This window comes from Maylandia zebra, linkage group LG5 (genome assembly GCF_041146795.1).
Source record: "Maylandia zebra isolate NMK-2024a linkage group LG5, Mzebra_GT3a, whole genome shotgun sequence".
NCBI lineage: Eukaryota > Metazoa > Chordata > Actinopteri > Cichliformes > Cichlidae > Maylandia > Maylandia zebra.
Window position 1 is genome coordinate 8,831,395 of NC_135171.1, and position 22,755 is coordinate 8,854,149.

General features: G+C 40.5%; 2 protein-coding genes across 3 annotated transcripts; both read left to right on the forward strand.

Moving 5' to 3' along the window:
* Positions 1-248: 248 nt before the first annotated feature.
* snrpe (small nuclear ribonucleoprotein polypeptide E) lies at positions 249-4,310 on the forward strand. Its single transcript, XM_004559909.3, has 5 exons — positions 249-457; positions 1,359-1,385; positions 1,489-1,551; positions 2,643-2,721; positions 4,095-4,310. Exons 1-5 carry the CDS (start codon positions 404-406, stop codon positions 4,148-4,150), a joined length of 279 nt encoding a protein of 92 aa, XP_004559966.1. The 5' UTR covers positions 249-403; the 3' UTR covers positions 4,151-4,310.
* Positions 4,311-4,879: 569 nt separating this feature from the next.
* cdc42 (cell division cycle 42) lies at positions 4,880-16,912 on the forward strand. 2 transcript variants are annotated; one of them, XM_076883689.1, is made up of 6 exons: positions 4,880-5,020; positions 9,575-9,715; positions 10,165-10,237; positions 10,421-10,530; positions 10,909-11,106; positions 12,361-14,076. In XM_076883689.1, exons 2-6 carry the CDS (start codon positions 9,611-9,613, stop codon positions 12,448-12,450), a joined length of 576 nt encoding a protein of 191 aa, XP_076739804.1. In that variant the 5' UTR covers positions 4,880-5,020; positions 9,575-9,610; the 3' UTR covers positions 12,451-14,076. The 2 variants fall into 2 exon arrangements, with proteins under 2 accessions (XP_076739804.1, XP_004559967.1); XM_004559910.4 differs by lacking the exon at positions 12,361-14,076 and adding an exon at positions 15,102-16,912 and having other exon boundaries at positions 4,881-5,020.
* The last annotated feature ends 5,843 nt before the right edge of the window (positions 16,913-22,755 follow it).

The following is a 22,755-nucleotide window of genomic DNA, read 5'->3' on the forward strand; positions in this document are numbered from 1 at the left end:
TTTCTGGTTACATACTATAGCTCTATCATAGGAAACAGGAAATGGCACTACACCTAGAGCTGGAGAATGTTAACTTTTGTCACATACAGACGATGATGGATGTTGTCATGGCTTTTTAGTTTGTTTTTATGCTAAAGACCGCGCGTTTTACGCTGCCCGCAAACTTGCACAGGTATGTTCTCGCGAGGTTATAAACGTTGATTTGTTCTAGTGTTTTTATAGTGACCTCCCACCCACAGGGGCGCTCTTTCACATCACAAGACCTCCGTGCTGGCAGAGCACGCGAAAGGAAACCCGCCATTGAAGACGTCTCACAACGTGAGAGTTTCGTTGTAGTGCACTCTTTTAACAAAAGGTGCAATTTTTTTCAGCATATACCTACAGCTGGTAATTAGTTGGAGGAATGGCATACAGAGGACAAGGACAGAAGGTCCAGAAGGTTATGGTGCAGCCCATTGTATCCTTTTGTATTGCAGGACGACACTGCGCGGTTGAATTGGTTGCTACAATAGCTTAGTAGCTAGGCTAACATTTAGTCATTCGTAAACATTTGTAGTCACTCATGTGAGGAGAGGAATTTTACAAGGCATGTAAGCTTTTTTGAAGACCAGTTTCACCCAGAGAAGTCGCGCGGGTATGAAATATGTTTGCAGAAAAAAAATGTGTTTTATTGAAATGCAGTCAGAAAGCCAGTGTATAGACTTAGCCGCGTTAATCCCGGGGAAACACCGGCTCTGTGGTTCCGTGTTATAGCTAAACGCAAAAGAGGCTAATTTCTGCCTTCAAACTACTCAATATGATACCATATGGAGGGTTTTAGGCCCACCAATCGATAGTTATTAACACCAAAATATAATATGATGTGGGAGAGTGAGGAAGTTACGGAATACTTACCTAACGAAAGTGTTTTGACAGTTAATAGCTATAAAACTGGAATTACTTTCATCTTCTCAAATATTTTAAAAATATAATTAGTTAATTGTTAGTGAAACTTGGTAGTGTTTTCTTTGATTTGCTATCGATCCACGTTTACTTTACGTTTATTACTGCTAATATGATGTAAGAATTACCTAAACCTAAAATAATGACCAAAATAAATGTAACTATATTTTAATTATTTGTTAAACAGATTTTTATTTACAAAAGGATCAGGGGAAAATAAAGTTTGCCCTCAAGATATGAAGCCGAAAAGCCAATTTTAAGCCAGGAAGAACCCCTGACCCAAACTCTGACTCTGAATCACATTTCCAATAACTTGGACTAAATGCAAATATAACCATTAACAACATATGTGCACATTTTAACTATAAACATGTTGAGCTTGAGTCTGTGTGTATGTCCTTGACTGTGGTTGTCAGAATCTCATTTTCAGGTACCTGCAAAATGTAAGTAGCTTTTAACTTTTTCGTGCATCCTTCTGATTAGTTTTGTTTTCTGGTAATTTTGAAGATAAAACTGTATTCAGTTTATTCTCTCTCTCATTCCCAGCGCTCACGGATCCAGGTTTGGTTGTATGAACAGGTGAACATGCGGATAGAAGGCTGCATTATCGTAAGTAACATACAACCTTTCTCCATGTTCTTGGTCAGTTTATAAAGCTTGATGTTGATGGGCAGTGTGGAAACCCCTCTTAGCCCTACGTCGTAACCTTCCAGGCCAGTCAGTTGTGGCGGGCTGCTTTGACCTGGCAGGCAGATTCCTCAGGAGGTGCACGTCAGGTTATGTGGAAGGTTATGGCATAGGGTTAAAGGGGATTTCTGGTTATGTTGTAAGCTACAATGCAGATTTCCCACTGAAGCATAATCTGAGCCTCAGTAACCACCCTCTGTAACACACGTTCAAATGTGTCCAGTTGGCAGCCAGTCACAGAGCCAGCCTTCCTGATCAGTTTATCCACTTATTTGGTGTCACAGTGTATCTTCTTGTATACAGCCTCAACCTTAGTCTTCCAGTTCAGCCTGTTGTCAGTGTGGATGACCAGGTACTTGTCCTCCTCCTCCACATTAGCATTCTGTCCCAGGATAGACAGAGGTGGTATAGCCACCCATTTTCTTCTGTCAGTCTGTCATCTCTGTGGTCCTATTCACATTCAGAAACAGCTGATTCCTCTCTGACAACTCCACCAAATCATCCATTAGTGCTCTGTACTCATTCTGCCCATCATTGATGCATCTGACCACTGCAGAATTATTAGTTTTGTGGTAAGTAAGGTCTGCAAGGTGAACAGGAGTGGAGATGGCTCAGTTCCCTGTGGAGCTCCTGTACCATGTCATCATTTTGACACCGAGCACTGCCCAGTTTTACATACTGTTTACTCGCATTCCCTTTAGCCTTCTCTAAGTAGCAGTGGCTGAAATGTGTTATACACACCAAAGAAATCAAAGAAGTCATCTTCACCATGTGCGTGTTGCTATCTAGATAGAAACAAGCTCTCACTGGGAACAAACCTTTGTCACTTGCTGTTCCCCTGTATGGCCACATTATATCCTAGCATGGCTTAAAATGATTTGGTCTAACTTGAAATGGCCTGATCTATGAGTAGCATTTCCACTCAGGCTGAACTTTCTGTGAGATCAGGCATGTACAAGTTCTAGTTAAACCAATGTGACTCACTTTTGTTGTCTTGTGTCTCATTGCCTTAGGGTTTCGATGAGTACATGAATCTGGTTCTAGACGATGCTGAGGAAGTCCACATGAAGACTAAGAACAGAAAACCATTGGGTAAGAGTGCATCACTTTTTGTAAAGCTGTTTTATTATTTTACTTTATTTACTTTACTTTATTTTACTTTATTATTTTTAGGAAGGTTGACTGTGAAAGGTAAGAATGAAGAAAAATTGTGTGTCATCAAGACATTGTTGTTTCTCAGGGATTTTTGAAAAACAGTTGTCCTGCATATCCCAGAAACTGCAAACCCAATTCTGAAAATGTTGGGATGCTATGTAAAGTGTAATTAAAAACACTTACAGTGATTTGAAACAAAGAAGCAAAATACAAACACACAACACATGTAAGAATTTCAAGACAATCGTCAGTCTGCTTTGGTGCATTTTCTGTTTCGTGACGTACTAAATGTTTTCAAATGGTGAAAGTGCAGGTCAATTCTGCAGCTGGACTCTGCTGCTACGAAGTCATGCTGTTTTAATAGCTGTGCTATGCGGTCTAGCGTTGTCTTGACGTCATCAGGATTATATATATAAATGTTGTTCTAAAGCCTGTATACAACGTTCAGCACTGCTGTCTTTCCACACCTGCAAACTGTCAATTCCATAAGCATAAATCCACCATCGGAGATGCAGGCTTATGAACTGAACACTGATAATAAGGCAGATGGTCCCCCTCCTCTTTAGTCCAGAGTTCATTTTTTCCAAAAATCTTGAATCATCTGATCACAGATCAGTTTTCCCCTTTTTCTCAGTTCATTTTGAATGAACTTTGGCCCAGACTGGAATTTCTGGATCATGTTCACATATGGCTTTCAACCTGCATTTGTGGATGGCACAGTGAGCTGTGTTCACAGACACTGATTTCCATAACAGAATCATAACAAATTTCCCACGTGTGGGACTAATAAAGGTTGTCTTATCTTATGTCTGATTTTAACGCAGTCCTGCCTGAGGACCTGACCATAGGTGTCTATATATATATATATATGTATATATATATATATATATATATATAGACACACACACACACACACACACACACACACACACACACACACACACACACACACACACACACACACACACACACAAGTCATTTTATTCTGTTTTTAATTTACAATTTACACAGCATCACAACTTATTTGCAGTTGGGATTGTAAATGAAATCAACTCTTGGATTTTTGTGTGTGTGTTTGTTGGGGACTGTAGGTGGTTGGTGAGGATTGCTCTGTTGTTGCATCATGCCCCTGGCTACTGATCCACTTTATACTGATGTTAGATTTCACATTACCTTTACCCAGCGTTGATGGGGGCATGGTGCTTTGTCTGAAAGTGAACAGACACTTTGTGCCTCCCCTTGTCCAGCATCTGGCAGTTCTGTTCTAATTTAGCTTTGATCTCTCCTTCATTCTTTTCTGTGTTGCCCAGGGAGGATCATGTTGAAGGGAGACAACATTACCTTGCTGCAGAGTGTGTCCAACTGAGGCGAGAGTGGAGATGTCTACAAACTTCAACTTTTGTAGAAGAAATTGGTTTTTGTTTTTCTTCAGAGATTAAGTGTTTGTGTTTATGACATGAATATTGTAATTGTTTCTTTCTACCACATGGATCTGTTTGGAGAATAAAGGTTTTTTTTTTTTCTTACAGTTGTTCTCTGTTAACTTTTTAGTGTTTCAGACTCTAGATGTGTTTTGGTTTAATGGACTGTGCTGCCGTCTAGTGGCAGACAGAACTATTGCAGTGCACGTATATAGGTCAAATGCACTGCAGCGGCGCAGTTGCATTTAATACGTCTGTCTTGTAAGTGCAGGCGTTATTGTGTGTGAAATACAGAAAATGAACATGTGCTTCCTCGTGTAACTTTTCTATGCTGTACATAGTACAGAACTGCTACAAAGAAAATTAGGGCAGAACTTGGGTGCATGCCCAAATTATGAGTGCAGACTACTTAATGTATATGTACGTTTTGTAAGTAGTGTATAGCTTGTTTATTTTACTAAATGCAGGGAGAATATAAATTGAAACAAATTAGGCAATGTACTTTATACAGTAAATGCTGTATCTACTGGTCTGATTAGCAAACGACACAGATGCTGTGAATGTTGATCTTGAATGTTATGTTGAAAAGTTATAAAATCAGGTTATTAATTTACTGGAACCACACACTACTTGGTTTAAACAATAATGCCATTTTAGCTTTTGGCCTCAGAAAATGAGCCTTAATGTAGGCAAATTGATTAACGTAATTACGTAGTTAGTCGCTACGCAACTCAACGTGTCCCTGTTCTGTTGACTGGGAAACCCCTAGCACGGAGCTGCCAACGCCCGGCGTAAAGACACAAATAGAGGATACGGTATGGAAATTTTTTGCTCGTTTCTTATTACTATTTATTCTTTTGGGTAATGTTTAGGTCTAACTCTTGTCACTTTACTGTATAATATGAATTCCTAACACTGATTGTAATCAGCAGTTTATCAGACTCATTCAGCAACAGCATCCGCTAAGCTTAGCTCAGCTCGTTAGCTCGCAAGCTAATTGGGGAGGACAGTAGTTAGCTAGCGAAACAGGCAGGGTGTCTATCGTTAGACCGGTGTGTAAATCGAGCTCCTGGAGTTACTCATAAAGAACATGCAAGTTTTTTAATTGGTGGTTCTGATGTTGTAATGATAAAATAAAACACCTCTTTGTTATTAAGATAAGTTGGTGACGAACCTAAGAATTGACTAGTTACGGTACGCGGTAAGTGGGTTAACAAACAGAATAAACGAGCATAACAAGAGTTTGGTTAAGTTGTGATTTTGTAGACAGCATAGTCCCATCGTATAGATGGAAAGCGTAATGTCTGGGTACTAAGGAAAAGATTCATAACACTGACCCTGTAAAAATAGGGGATCAGTTGTAAGTTTATCGTTTTAACAGCGGGCAGGAAATTAGGCCAGACTGAGGCCGAGGATGTGGCCGAAATATATGGCTAATGCTACCAAGCTAACAGATCTTTAAGTGGTAGTTATCTCTCAAGTGTGAGGTAAAACGTTCCATAATAGGATATTTACATGCTGATCCTAACAGCTTGGCACACCACTCGCGGCTGCGTAGTTAAACATGTTATAAACTCAACGGAAGACAAAGTCTAGTTTGAGATTTCGGGTCGGTGATGTCAGATCAAAAATACACATGATTGAGGTCTGTTTTTGTCAAGAATCAGAGGGTAACATTCTTTCCCCCCCAACGTGCGGAAGTACGTACATGTATCAGTGGAAATTAGAAGGAAGTTATGACCAATCCTTAAGGAAATACCTCCAACGTAACGATCATTACCGGTTTGTGTTTAAATGTACTGATATTTGATCATGTAGATGACATAAGTGTCTGCTTTAAAATAAATCCACACTGCTCAGAGGATTAGCTGACCCGAACATACAAAATCGCAAATTATACAGAGTCCATTTCAGTATGGCAGCTAAATATTTGGAAACTGTTATCAGGCTCAGTTGAGCCGCTTTCGCTATTAGTATTTAAGCAGGGCTGCAGTTAGTGCTGGCTGGCCTACAAACACAAATGTGAGGATTAAGTCTGGCGGCATTAATGCAGCTGCAGTCATCCTTTGGTGCCCATTGCCGTTGGCTTACTACATTGTTACACTTAGATTTATATTTTTTACTTTTACAAGATGAGTTGAGATTTTTATTCAGATTGATGGGACACACAGTAAAATACTTGTGTTCATACACTACTGTGTTTCATGGATGTCACGGTGTTCATTGTACAGTGAAATTGACCATGTATTCACCAACCAAAGAATTGCTGAAGACAGTGGCACTTTCTCTTAGTCAGTAATTAGTTGACTTGGTCCTAAGGCACAGTTCTCCTTGATGATGTGCGTTGGAATGTTGTCGATAAGTGTTATGCTTGATTCATCTGCCAACATCTGTAATAACAGTGTTCTTGGTTTTCGGAGACAGAAATCTGTCAGTTTGTTGATAAACCAGTGGTGTGTACTCTAAGTGGACTAGAACATGATCAGATACCGCCTGTTACTTGTCCATGGTGTCTGCAGCAGTTTGCACGTACATCTACGCAGGAGTGTAATCCCAGCCAAATGGAGTGTCTTCACTTTTAGGATCAAGATGCGGCATAATGCAGTTGCTTTATATATAGATTTTTTTGGGATCAACCTTGATAACATATGTACTCTGATTAATCAAGTTTTGCATGTCTGTTTGACCTTACTTACAAGTCTGTGCATTTTCCTGTTATTATTGTAGGGTACCGGTATGTGTTTTTACAAAATGATTTAAACTTGAAAAAAATCAAAGCCAACTTAGTCTCTGTTTTTTAGTCTTGTGTCCTGGTGATTTTACTTTGAAAGGCCAGACTCTTTGGTGGCACCAAATTTTTGTTTATACTGAGAAAACTGCTGTTTAGCATTGTGACACACATGAAACAGTTATCACAACATTAACAAATTCACATGAACAGACAAGCATTTATAGTTCAGCATTACAATTCAGTATTTTCAGGCAATGTACGTATGGTCAATTTTTTTGTTTTTACATATTATTCACATTATTCACATTATTTTATAAAATCCCTCCTAAAAGAACTGCCCTGTATTGCATCACACCTGGAGAATTTCCAGCCGGAAGCGCCCATTGTTCAGTTTCCGGTAATGCTAGCTGCTCATATGATGCACTTGCGGTAATGGGTAAGCTCCATTAGCACGTACAGCTCCATTCAATTAGATATTTAACAGCTGTAATTGTGTTAAACATTGTTGTATTATAACAACATACTGGATAGAAACATGTTGTATTTTGTGATGAGGTTTTTGTTAATAAGGGGAGATTTGACTTGTGCTCAGAAAATGGTACACGTGTGGGGAAATGATTTTTGGTTTAGAAATGTTCATTATTAGAAGTGGACAACTTCATTTGATTGTGCTCTAATTGCTGGAATAAATCATTAAAGACTTATAAGGCATTTTAAACAATGACATATGCATTAGACATATGCAGTGGCATAGTGGTAGAAATCACATAAATCTGTAGCAGGTATTGCACTGATGATGACAGGGAAAAAAACTTACAGGTCTAATGTAAAAGCCTTTTTTGAAAAGGAGTGGTATGTTGAAGATATTTGGGTTTTTAGTTGGGCACCTGTTTTAGCAGGTTCTGTTTCTGTGTTAAACACTGTAGCGTTTGGTGCCTGCAGTTTTGTCCCTCATGCTTCTCTCAATGACATCCCCACCCCCACACTGTGCTGCAGAGCTCTGCAGTGGCTTAGCACTGACAGACTGTAACTTACAGAGGAGAAATGGGGGAACAGTGTTGCTTGTGTACAACATACAGTGCGTTGTCTCTAAAATCAGGCACACACTGAACAATGTTGTCAGACCAAGAAAGTACTGCTGTGACGTTATACACTACTTACCAAGAAACATGGAAAGACAGACAGCTTTAGAAATAAAAGCAAAAAAGACGAGCAGATGAAGTCAAGCAAAAGCTGTAGTTAAAGCTATACATAGTCATTTAGAAGTGGTTTGAGATGGATGATGATTGTTGAAGAACCATCAAATGACTGTCAATGAATATTGAATAGTTCTTTTGGTTGAGATTCCCATCTCTACGTAGAACGTGATATTAAATATCTACGATAGCCTAATATATCAGGAGTGCCTCAACCTCCTATATGCCTGTCAGTGACTCAGTTAGCATAACAGCAAAGCATCAGCCCCATCAATTAATTTTCTTTGTTGGCTTAGTCTGGTTCCTTTTCATAAATCACTTGTTGGTAAGTTTTTATTTCACTTAAAGTTACATAACAAATTGTTTCCTAGTCGAGTCTTCCTGTCCTCATTTTTATGCGCACTGTCTGCTCCACTCTTAGTGTGTTAGTGGGTGCAAACAAAGTGAAACTGAGAGCGGAGGAAAATGCAAATTAGAATGGCCATAATGGCAACAAGTGAAGAATTCACACTAAGCTGGAAGAAAAGTAGTGCAAATACATTAGCTTAATAACATATATATAATGAGCCCGTGTGCATCTTGTAATGTGGACGTTCTGACATGTTAATATGTGTGTTGGTTTCAACAATAAAACACGTCAGTGTAGGTAGAGCCTTGGTGGTGTTCCTACTGGCTCACTATCACAACTGAATAGAACAGATTTGTTGTTTCTTTTATTTGTGCAATTTGAGCTTTTCCTGTGATAACAGACAGAAAGAACTTTGTAGGTTAGCTTTACTCTTGGAGTTGTGTTCACATCTACACTACATTCATGTTTGATGTTTTAGTTTCTAATTTTGTATAACAAATTAAAACAAATAAAATAAGAGCATGAAGCCACCATTAGTGTTTTTGAGTCTGATCTGTTTCTTGGGCCATATGGGGAAGAGAGACTGCGCCAGCTGATGTTTTCCCTTTTTTCCCAAATTTCCTTTCATGTTTCCTTCCTTCATTTGTGTGAAGCAGGCCTGTGCTGTGTCCAGTTGTTAAGCTGTACTGACCCTCAGTCCATTAACTGTAAAAAGCTCATTGGAGCCTTTCCAGTTTAATTCCCGTAGTTAGTGGAGGTTACTGGTTTTCACTTCACTTCCTGTGGCAAGTAAATCACGATTTGTAGTCAGAGTTTAGGTAAAAAGTTCTTAACCAACATTTTGTCTTTTACAAATAATGAAAAATGCCATCTGGTACTCAGCTTACAAAAAAATGGCTAGTCCTTGGTCCATGCATTTTTCTCCTAATATGAGCTCACCTCAAACAAAATGCTCCTATCAGAAGTCCACATGTATAATGTAGAGTAAAATAATAATGATCAAAGATGATATTTTAAAATTTATCTGTGGTATGTCTGTGAAAGTTGTTCAGCCAAAAAGTAAATTATTAAATGTGCCTCTTTTCTTTTCCAGATCTTGAATGAGTAGCAAAGACTGTAACACACAGCTATGCAGACCATTAAGTGTGTTGTAGTTGGTGATGGTGCCGTGGGTAAAACCTGCCTGCTCATCTCTTACACCACAAACAAGTTTCCCTCTGAATATGTACCTACGGTAAGTGCGTCAATCTCTATATTAGATTTTAAATGTTTTAGTTACCACATGTTCAGCGAACCACACGCACGTGAGTTTATATTTGCTTGTTGCACAATTTACAGAAGATTCAGCTGGAGTTTGGAGTTTGAGTACATACAATGCTGTTTGCATGTTTCCGTTGATCCTGCAGAGGTCTGAACAGGATGTTTGCTATTGTTGACTAATTGGCCTTGACCACTAAGTACGTGATCAAAGTTGTGTTCTGTATGCAGCTTTACAAACACACAATCAGGTCGAAGAACCTGCTGGAATATGGTTTATTTGAAGGATGTTGAATAAGAGTAATAGACGAGCAATTTGAATATATTATTTCTCAGCTCTGTAGTGTAAATAAATGTGTCTATAACTGTATCTTTAGTTCTATTGCGTTATGAGTGGCTGAGCTGATTTTGGTCTGTGTGTTGCAGGTGTTTGATAACTATGCTGTAACTGTAATGATTGGAGGTGAGCCCTACACTCTGGGCTTGTTTGATACAGCAGGTATGTTACATTTCACTTTCTATTATAAAGTAGGAATCATGCTTTCAGAAGCAGCTTGTCTGTCTTCACACTGCAGCCACAGGGGAGCTTTAGTAAATGTAGAGTTTGTGTGATGTTTTCTTTCAGTCAGAGTTGTGCTTTCAAACAATCGAGTTAAATATAATTTTTGTGTGGCTTCTCCAGGTCAGGAAGATTACGACAGGTTACGACCTCTGAGTTATCCCCAGACAGATGTCTTCCTCGTCTGTTTCTCTGTCGTGTCCCCATCCTCCTTTGAAAATGTAAAAGAAAAGGTAAGTGTGACCTGCTCATTTTGGTGTTTTTCTGTTAGTGTAAAAATGAACATGTTGTAACAGTTTGTTTCATACTGTGTAATATATACTGAATATTGTTTATTTTGTAAAAATGATGAATTATGGGTTGCTCAAATTTTACTGGCAGGTACAGTACTAATTAGCCGTTTAGTACAAAAAGCCAGGGGGAAGGGAACTTGGTTAAAAATGCAGTGCTTGTCTGAGGATGCAAATGCCTTAAAAAAGGGTTAAAATAAAGGGCTCTCTTCAAATTTTTAAAATAAAATTAACATTTTCCTAATTTTGTTTAATAAGAAAAACCCCCCGGTATTCCGCACATGTGTGGTATTGTGCTGACTCTTGTATTTGTCCATTTAGTGGGTTCCCGAGATCACCCACCACTGTCCAAAGACGCCCTTCCTTCTAGTTGGGACTCAGATTGACTTGCGAGATGATCCCTCCACTATAGAGAAGCTGGCTAAGAACAAGCAAAAGCCCATTACTCCGGAGACAGCCGAGAAGCTGGCAAGAGATCTCAAGGCTGTGAAATATGTGGAGTGCTCAGCCCTCACACAGGTACTGTATATACTTGGATATAAAAGATTTACAGTCACGCACACACACTCTCAGAGACGAGTATGATGGATACTTCAGTGGCAAGAACTAAGAAAGTGGAGGAAAGAGGAACATGCCTGTACCCCCACTGTCCTGTGCATGTTTGTTCTGCATGCTGGTTTGATCTTGGTAATTGATGTACCTTGTGGGTTCACTGATGTTGCTAGTTGGAAATGATCCTTGCTACAGTAAGCAGACCTTCATTTAGGTAAACTGTTACTTATTCAGCTGCACTGGTCTTGAGCATAGTCACATGGTAGATTAGCCAACTTTTCTTAACAGTGGGGTGGATTTTAAGCAAATGCACTAAATGTTAGAGTTTAGGATTCTGGGTGAGCAGACCTAAAGCGATTAAAGCGTAGGAAGGAGAGAGTTCATGTTTTGCAAACCTCTCCAGTATATGTGCTTGTTAAAGCCTGTGGGCTTTACACCACATCATGGACCAGCAATCGCTCCTGGGATCAGCTGATGGTGTTTGCAGTAATAGAACAGGCACAAACACATTATTGTGTCAGCATTTTGACTAAATGGCAAAGTAAAATGTTTCTAGTTTATGAAGGCAAACCTGCTGCTAGTTAGTTGTTTGTTTGTTTGGTTTTTTTGCACTGTTTCTAAAGAGGACCAAAGGTAGACAGTGGGCTTCGTGTCAAATTTAGGAGCGCTTGACTTCTCTGTGGTAGATTTAATGTTGTATTATTGAGTGCTTGTGTTGACTAAATCAGTCAGTGCCTTTAAAGGCTTTACCTGCTCAGTTATGTCCCGAGTTTGTTTGTGTTGGCGTTGATGCATAACTGTTAGAAACTGAAGCACAGTAAGCATGACTCGGAGGAGAGCAGGTGACTTGGATCTCTGATTCTGAACAATAGTGTTGATAAAGCTGGGGTGCCCCCACCTCCCTGCTCTGCTCCTTCCTTCCTGTACTCCCCCCTATCTCACTGGCACAAAAGTTGCATAGCTGCTGATGTCATTTCCTGTTTCCTGTTGGGGATCTCAACACCCAGGTCCCCAGCTCACTTTCAGCCCCCTGTTAAACAACTTCCTTGTCTTCATTCAGTGTTGACACGGCTGCACGGCACTCCTGGTCTTTATGCTATGAAACCTTCCTCCTCACTCTGCCATGTTCCTCTTCTTCTCCTCCTCTTCTTTGGTCTCTCTCTCTGTGTTTGCTCTGCTAATTGCACTCTTGTTCTCTTCCCGCTCTTCCTGTCGTCATAGCGAGGGCTGAAGAATGTTTTTGACGAAGCTATCCTAGCTGCCCTAGAGCCGCCTGAGACGCAAAGAAAGAGGAAATGTTGTTTATTTTAAACTTTCTGTGCCACATCGCTCATGTCTTCTTCCTGTCATTGCTGTTTATCCGTTTTTCGTTCCCTTGCTCCACTTCTCTCCTCCTTCCCATTTTCTCTCTCTCTCTCTCTCTGCATTTGCTGCTTAAAACTCTCATCTGTCTCAATCTCAGCCATCTATTAACAGATCCACCAGTTTGATACTCACACTGCTGCTCTACTCTGCATCAAGATTGCGTTTCTCATCTTTGTTCTGTGGCTTGTTAAACTAACCAGAGGCCTTTCTGCACTTAAAAATACTTGTTGCCTTTTCTAATTTGGTTTACTCGGCATCATATCTTCATATTTTTCTTCTGGATTAGTGTGACCACCTGCATCATTTCACATCCTAATTCTTGGACCACTCTGTGTCTTAAACTGTTTTCACACATGAACTCTGGACAGTCAAACACAGTTGTCCTTTCTGGAAGGATAAATTCTGCACACAGATACCTCCTTCATTCTAACATGGACTTAAACGCCACCACGCCTCTGAATTGAACTCATTCTAAAAGATGAGATTAAACATTATTGTGTGTGTATTTAAGAGCCACTGAAAATTGATCGCAGTCAGTGACCACATTTTTTTAAACGTGCCACTTTCTGTAGTTTATAGTGCTCCAGACACATAATGTTAGGGTGCTGAATGTAGTAGCACCAGCAGTCTTCTTTCCTTTTTAAAATACAAATGGAAAAAGAATAGAGCAAAACTAGCTAGAAAATACAAACTAAGAACTCACACATCTGTGCAGTGCTGTTTACTCACTGCTGTCTGTAGGCTGTTGACACAGTCTGCAGACAACTTTCCACTCTCTATGTCAGAGTGCTACAGGTCATCTGTTTTACTTTCCACATTGTTTGTTTGTAATTTCAAATTAAAGAGAAAGCAGAAATAAGCCTAACACCAATATTAAAATCATACAATAATAAAATGTGAATAAATAGCACAGCAAGAGCAGCAGCTGTGTACATTGACAGTCATTCACACACTGTGTTGAAACAGCCGGGTCGGTAAAGCTGGTTCATTGTGACACCGTCTGAAAGGTTTGTGTGTGAAAACGTCTTGAGTTTAGCTTATTAACAAGACCTGTGTCTAACAATAGGTGGCTAGTGTCTAGAAGGATACATCCTTTGTTTGGGATGGTCCTCGACTCTTCTCTCTGCTCTGTGCGAGTAGTAGTCGTGTGAAGGTGGTGGCTTTACAGGCTGAGATTGAGCTTACACTCAACAGAGCTTCCATTTCTAATGCTAAAGTATTTTTTATACTTCTACAGTTATGTTTAATTTATCAGAATCTGAAGTGTGACTGTGGTTTCTCACGCAGGGCTTTTAACTGCTCAAGTCACCTATGGGAGTGTCTGACCTCAGCAGACATTGCTATGTGCTGGTGTCATGGTACTCTCATTGATCTATTTTATAGCTAAGCCACACTTGATGATACTTGCAAGCCGTGTTTAGTGACTTATTTCGCTTTCTCTACATATAACATCAGTGTGCCATTACCTGTGGTACAGATTGTTGTATTAGAAGTCTATATAATAATAAAAGCTATAATTGTGTGAAATGACTTGTGAACTGAATTAATAAAGGACAACTTAACTTGCGCTCATCTGGCTTCCGTCTTTTTTCAGTGCCGTGTCAGAAGAATTTAGTAGTTTGGTCAGCTGAGATAGGCAACGCAGTGCAGCTCTGGTTACCTCACATGACTGAGCTCATGACGTAAGCAGTTCTGCTCGGGTTAATACAAAGGTTCCCCTCTTGCACTCGGCAAGTGCTTGATTGTGGTCATGTGTTTGGAATATGAACCAGTGAAGTCAAGAAAAAGTTCTTGTTTGCCGTTGTAATGTCAAGGGTTATGTCCTGTTTTTCCTCCACTTGCTTGTTTGACTTGCCTTTGATTTCGGCTGTCTCAGGTCAGCTGCACTATGCAGACATGCATGTGATTTGTGTTTTTGACACTTAATCCCTGATCTGGCTTACACCACTGAAAACACCACAAGACATCGTTTCCCACACACAGACTTTACTTGGGAGGGTACTCCAGGGATGCTGATGGCTAACTAAGTATAGTGTGTAATTATTTTTTATTTACAGTGTGATCGATTTAGTCACTGCTAAGCATGTAGACTAATAATATAAATTCTGTAATGCAATTGTTTGGTTCCGCAGTCAGATAAACTCCAACTAAACTATGCTGGACTGCAGCTGGTCAAAGTAGACTTTATTCTACTTAAAAGATGTGCTTTAAGGAGTTTAATGTAGAGGCAGCAATATTTGCGTATTATTGTCACAGAGAATGTGTGCTATTATTTTAAAAAGCACGGGTGCACCTCCTGTGTCATTTGTCTGATTCTGTGGGAAACACTACATGACAGTCTCCTGACTTGTTCATTGCAGATCCTACTTGGAAATTTTGTTGTTGTTTTATCTTTTTCTTTGCATTCCCACCAGCTTCCCCTCTTTCTTATGAAACCCCTCTGAATTACCTTCAGTGTGTTTTGCTTTTTCACTGTCCCCCCCCAGTTGAAGCCATTTCTGCCTTTTGTTGCAAGATCTTTTTTTTGTTCCTTTTAAATCTGTGTGTGTGTGTGTTTGCGCTGCTCCCTCATTCTGTTTGTATGTTTTTGTTCACAGAAAGGACTAAAGAATGTGTTTGATGAGGCGATATTGGCTGCATTGGAGCCCCCAGAGCCCAAGAAGAAACGCAAATGTGTGCTGCTATGAGAGGCTCCTACCTTTCCAAAGCACACACCCCCTTCACTCACGCATACACACACACACACAGAAATACACACGTCTTTAAATACATACATCCCTGCCTCTCCCAAACCCCCCTCCCTTGCTCTGCTAAGGCTGCTTGACAGCATTGTTTTCCTTGTGGAAGACTAGGAAGAAAACAGCCTACCAAGTTTCAGATAATTCTCTGCAATAATAACAACCAAGCTTCACCCCTGCGTCTGAGTTCGGGATAAAACATGAACGTTACATGGCCAAGAACCCAGTGAGGGCTCAGACAGGGATCCAGATACCAAGCATACTCACAAGTAGAAATCCCTCTGTCGAGCTTTGGATAGCTGATTTCATTAGTTCAGTCAGTGTTGTGGCCTAATCGAGTTCTAGCTGTCCAGCCGTGTAGTCGTCTTCAGCCAATGTAAAGGTTTCGTGGACATAAGCCCAGCCCCTCCCAGCTGCTTAATTAGCAGCTGCTCATGCTGCTGTTCCCGTCGCCTCAGTTGACGAGCACGCTCATTGCTCAGCCCCCCTCTATGTTCTCACTCAGCACTACCACAAGAGATGCTAACAGAGTAGTGTTGTTGATTTTGTTTGCCAACACCTCCTTTATCCCTCAAACAGTCTGAGATATTTACTCGATGTTCCAAGTAGACGCGCTCTTAACCACTAGGACACCGTGGGGGTTTGACACAGCTCGGTAATTCAGTCAAGGCTCCATCAAGCCTTACCTCCACAGTACAGAGTAGCAGTCTTTTTAAGAGTGTGGAAATCACTTGAAAAGCTAAAGGCATTCATTAGTAATGGGTCTCATAGTCGACCACAGGAATTTGCCTTTTAGATGGAGGGAACTTAAACAGTGTTAGCAGAACAAGCGGTTGTTCTTCATGCGTTGCCAGGGACCAAGTAGAATACTGTTTTCACATTGTCATCACCGTACACTGAGAACGGGCATAGCAGAGACAACTGTGTTAAATGACGAATGCTTATTGGCCAGACAACAGATGAGCAAATGTGAATTTTCACCAGATTTCTGTGCCAGGTCAGAATTTGGTGCCTTCCTGTAGTGCGTCATATCCAGGCAGAGGTGTGAGGCCTGTTGTACCTGTTCACACTGTACGGCGCTGCATGTAGCTCGGCCTTGGTCTCTGTTCTAAATGATAGGTTTAACAGATGTAATTATAATGTAAGCTGGCACACAATGTTCATGTAGGCTCCAGGTGTTTTTACCAAAATCTGTTTTTCTTTATCATTTCTGTTTGTGTGTTGTTGTTTTTTTTTTTGGTTGTTTTTTTTTTATTATTATTTCATTCACATATATATATATATATATATATATATATATATATATATATATATATATATATATATATTAGAATAAAAAAGGTTACTTTCACTCCTTTTACATTTTAGGGGTCGGAACTCATCTGAACTCTCGCCCGCCAGTTTATACCAAGTAAACCTCTGATTGGTTTAGCTGAATAAAAACCTCCAATGGCAGCGAGACTGTTTGGTAATGATTATTTGTGATTGGTTGGTTCTTGTTTTTCTTTACTGGTGGCTTAGAGTTGGGTCGACGTCCAGCCCAAGTCAGTAAAATTATTATTATAACCTGTTGTTGTTTTGGTGCAAAACCAAATGCTTTGTCTAAAGTCTTTGTTCTTTGTATATGCATTCTTTTCAAAAATATTAAACTTATACCTTAATTGCCTTTACCACTTTGCACTTGCTGTTCTTTGTTTTTCCAGCCAGCAGGTGGAGCTGTCTAATCACATCTCCATCGTCTATATCCTTCATTCGAAGCTGATAAATGAAAATGTTGCAAAACGCCCACAAAAGTTCACTGAAATGTTTTGGGGGTTTTTTCCCATTACAAAAACCTAAAGCATCATTACAAAAAATATTAATTATGTTGACAGGTTTGAACAGATTTTCAGGATTGCATTGTCAGAATATTTAAGTTTAGAGGTCCGTACGTTGGGAAGGTGTGTGTTTACCTGCTGAAAACTACTTCGCTTAGCACGTTACCATGTTATCCTGATGAGAGACGAAACCATTTTCCTACTCATGGACTCATGGCCCGTTTTTTTTTAACTATGTATCATTGGTGATGCTCTTAAATTGAAGGGGGAAATGTAAGTTGTCTCCATTACATACAGTATTCATCTCATTACATAAGTCTTACCTTACATGGTAGTAAAGTATAGCCCCTTGTATATTTGGAGGATTCCCAGCATGACAACTTTGATTAAGCTATTCTGTAATACTTGGCCTGTAATTAAAATACTGATCATAGTTAAACTGTCTAGCCAGATTTTCATTCTTTTCAAAATGAAAGTGCACTGTTACTCTAGTGACTCGATCCAGAGGTTCAGCCTCAAAGAGAGATCAACAAACCAACTTGACTAGGTAGGATTTTTTCCTTTTGTAAGATAGCATATTAATTGGAGCCTTTTTTGTTTCTTTTCTACAAACCAAGCATCCCCATTAAACTACAGTGACTAACACCTTGTGACGTTACCTTGCTTGTGTGCATTAGAATTATCCATAGACTATATAAAAAGATAGCTGTAGCTCCCAGCTACAGCTATCCATCCATTAAACTCCCATTCATTTTAATGGCCAGTAGAGGGCAACATCTGAATAATTCAGATTATATAAAAATCTAAAGGAAAACAGCCGTGCTTTTGCTCATATAGCACCAAATCTCAATAACAGTCACCTCAAAGTGATTTAGAAGGATACAACCCTCATTGGGGAAATTCATGTATTCCTGCAGCAAAGTTACAGGCAGATGGAGCATCCGGATTCATGGTATTATTATTATTATTAAAGGTATTATTTATATTGTAAAGACCTAAACTCCAGCAATCGGACGACCTCTTATGAGAAAGCACTTGGCAACAGTGGGAAAGAAAAACTGTGGGTGGGGGGAGGAAGACATGATAAAAGACACACTGTGGAAGAGAGACAGAGATTAATAATAACTAATAATTGCAGAGTGGTGTATAAACACAGAGAGAGACATAGTGGGTCAACTTCCCTCTTAAGGGTTTAAATACATGAAACTCCACCATTTGATTGTAGAAGTTTCTTGGATGGCAGGTGAGATGTCGTCATGAAACTTACAGAAATCCGGTCCCTTTCTTTTCAAGCTCCTTTGACTATCGTCACCTGGATGACAGATCACCCATGTCCTTCAAAACTTCATCTAGCCAGTGCCATATTTTAAAGATGATTAAAACATAGTTTGAACGTTGCTATTCTCGAATGTGATCTTTTATTTCCTATCAAATGAATCACTCGCCTTCCATCACACGCACACTCACGCAGGATCCAGCCGTGTGCTGATGTCAGATGGTGTTGAGTGATCGGTATTGTTTTCATATAGCTTGCACAGATGTCCCAAAATTCCTCAAATGACAGCATATGAGGGTAATCTCCCAAGTTTCATGACCTGGATCATCTGCCACAGACAGTTGGGATGGATGTTACGCAGCAGCCCCCACCACCCCTCACCCGTGGATCCCTTATTCACCCTCATCCACCCCTGTGAGGCGTTCACACATTCCCTGAGTTTCTGGAGTGCTGTCTGTCAGCGCCTTCTTCTGCTAAAGAGACGCTGACAGCCATTAATTATCACACGGGCTGAACGAAGGGCATTCCTCTTTGCTGAAATATTCATGCAGACACACACGCAGATGCTCCTCAGCCCTCTGCATCCACACACATATGCTGAGAGACGCCACCTAGCCTCCACCGGTCTTCGTTGCATTTGATAAATGAGTAAACGTTTTGTTCCAAGCAGTTGTCCGATCCCCGCCGAGCCTGGGACGAGCAGGCCGAGGCCGGGATGTAATAACCGCTCACCACACCAGCACACATAAAAACACATGCAGCGCTGGCCTTCAGCTGCATGTGCTGCACCCACTTTTATGAGACGATTTTATGATGATCTGCACAGATACTGATTTGTGATGAAAAGCACGCTGAGTATTTTAGCAGTTTATCGGAGCTAAGCGGTAAATCACCGACATCTCAGCTGTATACAGTACGAGGGCATGTGTGCGCGATGTGTGTGTGCGCGCATGGAAATAACTCTCCAGTGCTGGCTGAAGCCACAGGACACAGTACTGAACGCTCGACAGTTTGTGTTGTTTCAGTGTCCGGAGTCGCTTCCAACACACAGAACACAATGTGGGTTTTTTATGTGGATGTTGGCTGAGGTGTAGAGGTGCAGGTTTGGTTTAATTGCTCTCCAGCAGGTAGAAGGGGGAAGCTGAGAGAAAACTGAGGGTGGAGAGTGTGGGGTCTTTATTTTTACGCCAGCCGTGTTATAAATCATTGGGCGAAGTGGCCCTGAGCACTTGGGTTTAGTCCATCGAAAAGCTGTTTGTACTGGATGAAGAGATTGTCATCCTTGCTCGGTGCCAGACACTAACTGATGCAGCTTACAGTTACCCAGCATTGGGAGCGCTTGGCCACACCTAGAAAAATCACTGTGCAGTTGTTTTTGACCCCACTTACACTGAACTTCCCTCCTTATAGCACAGTGCATTTTAGGGAACATTGTAGGACTGTCTGCAATGTTCCCTAAAACATTGGACTACGAAACAGCTACCAAATCCCTGTATTTCATTCATTGAACTATCTCTTGTTCATCAGTAGGAGCAGAGTGATGCAGGTGGCAGATAGGCTGGTGTGGCAGTAAGTTTATTAGTAAATCAATGTGCTTAACTTCAGCTTTGGGTAAAGACCAAAAGACAACCAGCTAATCCATGACTCATGGTGTTACCATTCATGCAGGTAGGAATCATTGCTGCTTCCCAAACTGAATGATTGGTACTCTGGAATCACAGTCCAAGAAAAACAATGCAGTTAGTGTCTCATAAGGTGATTCAAAAACAGATGACCAATGTGACAGAGTTAAGTTTTCTCTTACACTCAGGTACAAATGTATTTTTTCTATCGATCGCTCACAGTTTTTTCCCCAGGGCTGGCCAGGTGGATGTTATGACTTTTTTTAGGCAAAGTATCTGTCCAAAGATCTGTTTGTTTCTTGAACTCTGCAGGCTCGTTGAGATATTTTCTGGTAAAGTCTCACCTGGCCTTCCTGCTCTTGAGTGTAAGTAGTGAGTTGTAACCCCCCCCCCCCCCCCCCCCCCTTTCCATTCATGAACGCATCTCTTGATCGTAAACTTTGACACTGTTATGTCGACTTCCTTAAGACTGTCCTTTTATGATCAGTAGATCATAGTTAGATGTTGAGATTTTCTTAAACAAGAACCAAAAAAGTAATCTCATGCTGTCTTCCGGAGCCGTTAGGACTGGCTGAGTTGGCCAGCAGATTTCCTGTTTGTTTTTTAAGAATGTACCACATTGTTGATGTGGACACTTCTAAAGTTTTTCATTTCTTTCTTGTTAATGTCTTGGTCTTTGAGCCTAATGATGGTCTCCTTCACTTTTGTTAACATCTCTTTGGACTACAAAACAGCTACCAAATCCAAGTTTAACACTTGGAATTAAGTCCTGATCTTCTATCTTCTATTTGTCATGGAATATAATGAATACTGTATTTGGAGTAATTGGACCACTGCTTGTCCATCAATGGTCCAATTAATCGTGAGGCTGGGGCACTGTGTATAAAGGTTAATGCAATACTTTTAAACCCCTTAAATCAAAGCTGGAGTCCTCAGTCACATCTTGACTATTTGATTTGAAATTCACTGCGGCTGCGTACAGAGGAAAAGCTATGCAAAGTACGTCACCGTCTAAATACAGCACTTTCATTTTACCTTTCTGTTCATTTGGACATGGACATCAACACATTTACTTGAAACGAGTATATTTTCACTGTCACTGTGTTTGTTTGGTCCTCAATTAGAATTATAGAAGTTTTTAAAAGGTCTTTAAAATTCGTAGGCGCCCTGTGTGAGTGGAATACGTGTCTGACAGCCAGGCAGCCATCAGGTGAGGCTACCACTGGTCACCGCAAGGATTATTTTGACATGGTGGGTTGCTGTTAGTTAATAGATACATGTAACGCACACACACACTCTCTAACCTCTTTCGCCCGCATACACAGGCAGCTTTGGTTTTGGGAATATGTGTATTCAGTGTCCAGGTGTTAAGGGAAAGTTCTTTGCAGTTAAGCTGATGACAGACATGTGGCTATAACTACACATAAAGTATGTGTGCAGGAGCAGACTCAGTGATCCTCCATACCAGCATCCAGAGATGAAGCTGTGGCAGCTAAAGCCCCCATCAACAGTCTGATCCACCATCTCTGTGGGGGAGAAGCTGTTTCACTCCTCCTCCTCTGATGTTTCCTTATCTGATCGGTCCGCTCTGGGATGAATTGTAATCTGAAAAATCTTAACTCGCTGTTTGGAATTTTACTACGATCTAAATAATTTTTGCATGTGAGAAATAGGCCGTGTTAAATTTCACTATAAATGCCTCAGCGCAAGTCCAAAACCCTTGGTCACACTTGGTTTTTACTTACGTTTTTATGTTGAATAGCACTATTAAAAACTAGATGTGTAGAACCTGGATCGCTAATCAAGCTTCAAAAAAGTATTTACAACAAAATATTCAGTCACAGAATTTTATTTTGATTGTTTATCCCTGTTTTTTATTATTATTATTATTACTATCTAGTTTTCCTGGCACCTCATGTTGAATACACCCTCACTTCTAAGCTCTGAGAGGATGCGACACACATTAAGTATGTGGTACTGGTCTGTGTAGTCATGGATAAGTAATAAAACAAAAGCATTTGTTTCAGTCTACACCCCTCTCCATCTGTCTTTTGAGGCCTTTAAATTCAGCCTGGTTTCACTAGAAAACGTCTGATTGCTGATTTGTTTGGGATTATCGTCTTGTTCCATGATCCAATTTAAGCAAACCTTCAGCTGTCAGACACATGGCCTATCGAGGAGCTCATGGTTGACTCAGTGACTGCAAGGTGCCCAGATCCTGTGGTTGCAAAACAAGCCAAAGTTATGACCCCTCCCCCGCCGTGCAGGTCTGTGTGCTAATATGCTGTGTTTGTTTTTTCCCCCCAACGTGGAGCTGTGCATTAAATTATATAAATGTCATATTTCATGAACTAACATAAGACTGGGCTGTCATACCACAGACCGGAAGTTATAGGTCTTAGTGGTTTATGTGGTTTCCAGGACTTTCATTATAAAATCCCCAGTGAGATGCTGAGAGCATATTTCATGGGAAACATTACGGGAGATCCAGGATTTTCTATCATTCGATTGACTTGATCTGTTCGGGACTCCCAAGCAGTGTAAGGCAGGTAGAATACAGCACACACATTTTTAATGTGAAGTGTCAGATGTAAAACACTGACGCTGGTGTCTCACTGGCCACCAGCATGGTTTTAACAAACACTCTTCTTGTGTTGCACAACGCGACCGTTTCACAGCAAAAAAGACTGGAGACACTAAGAGGAAAGCCGAGAGGGAAGATGAGGGGAGGAGAGCAGGAGGAGAAAGAACTGCAACTGTCATCATAAACAAGAACCATCTGTCTCATTTGTGTAACT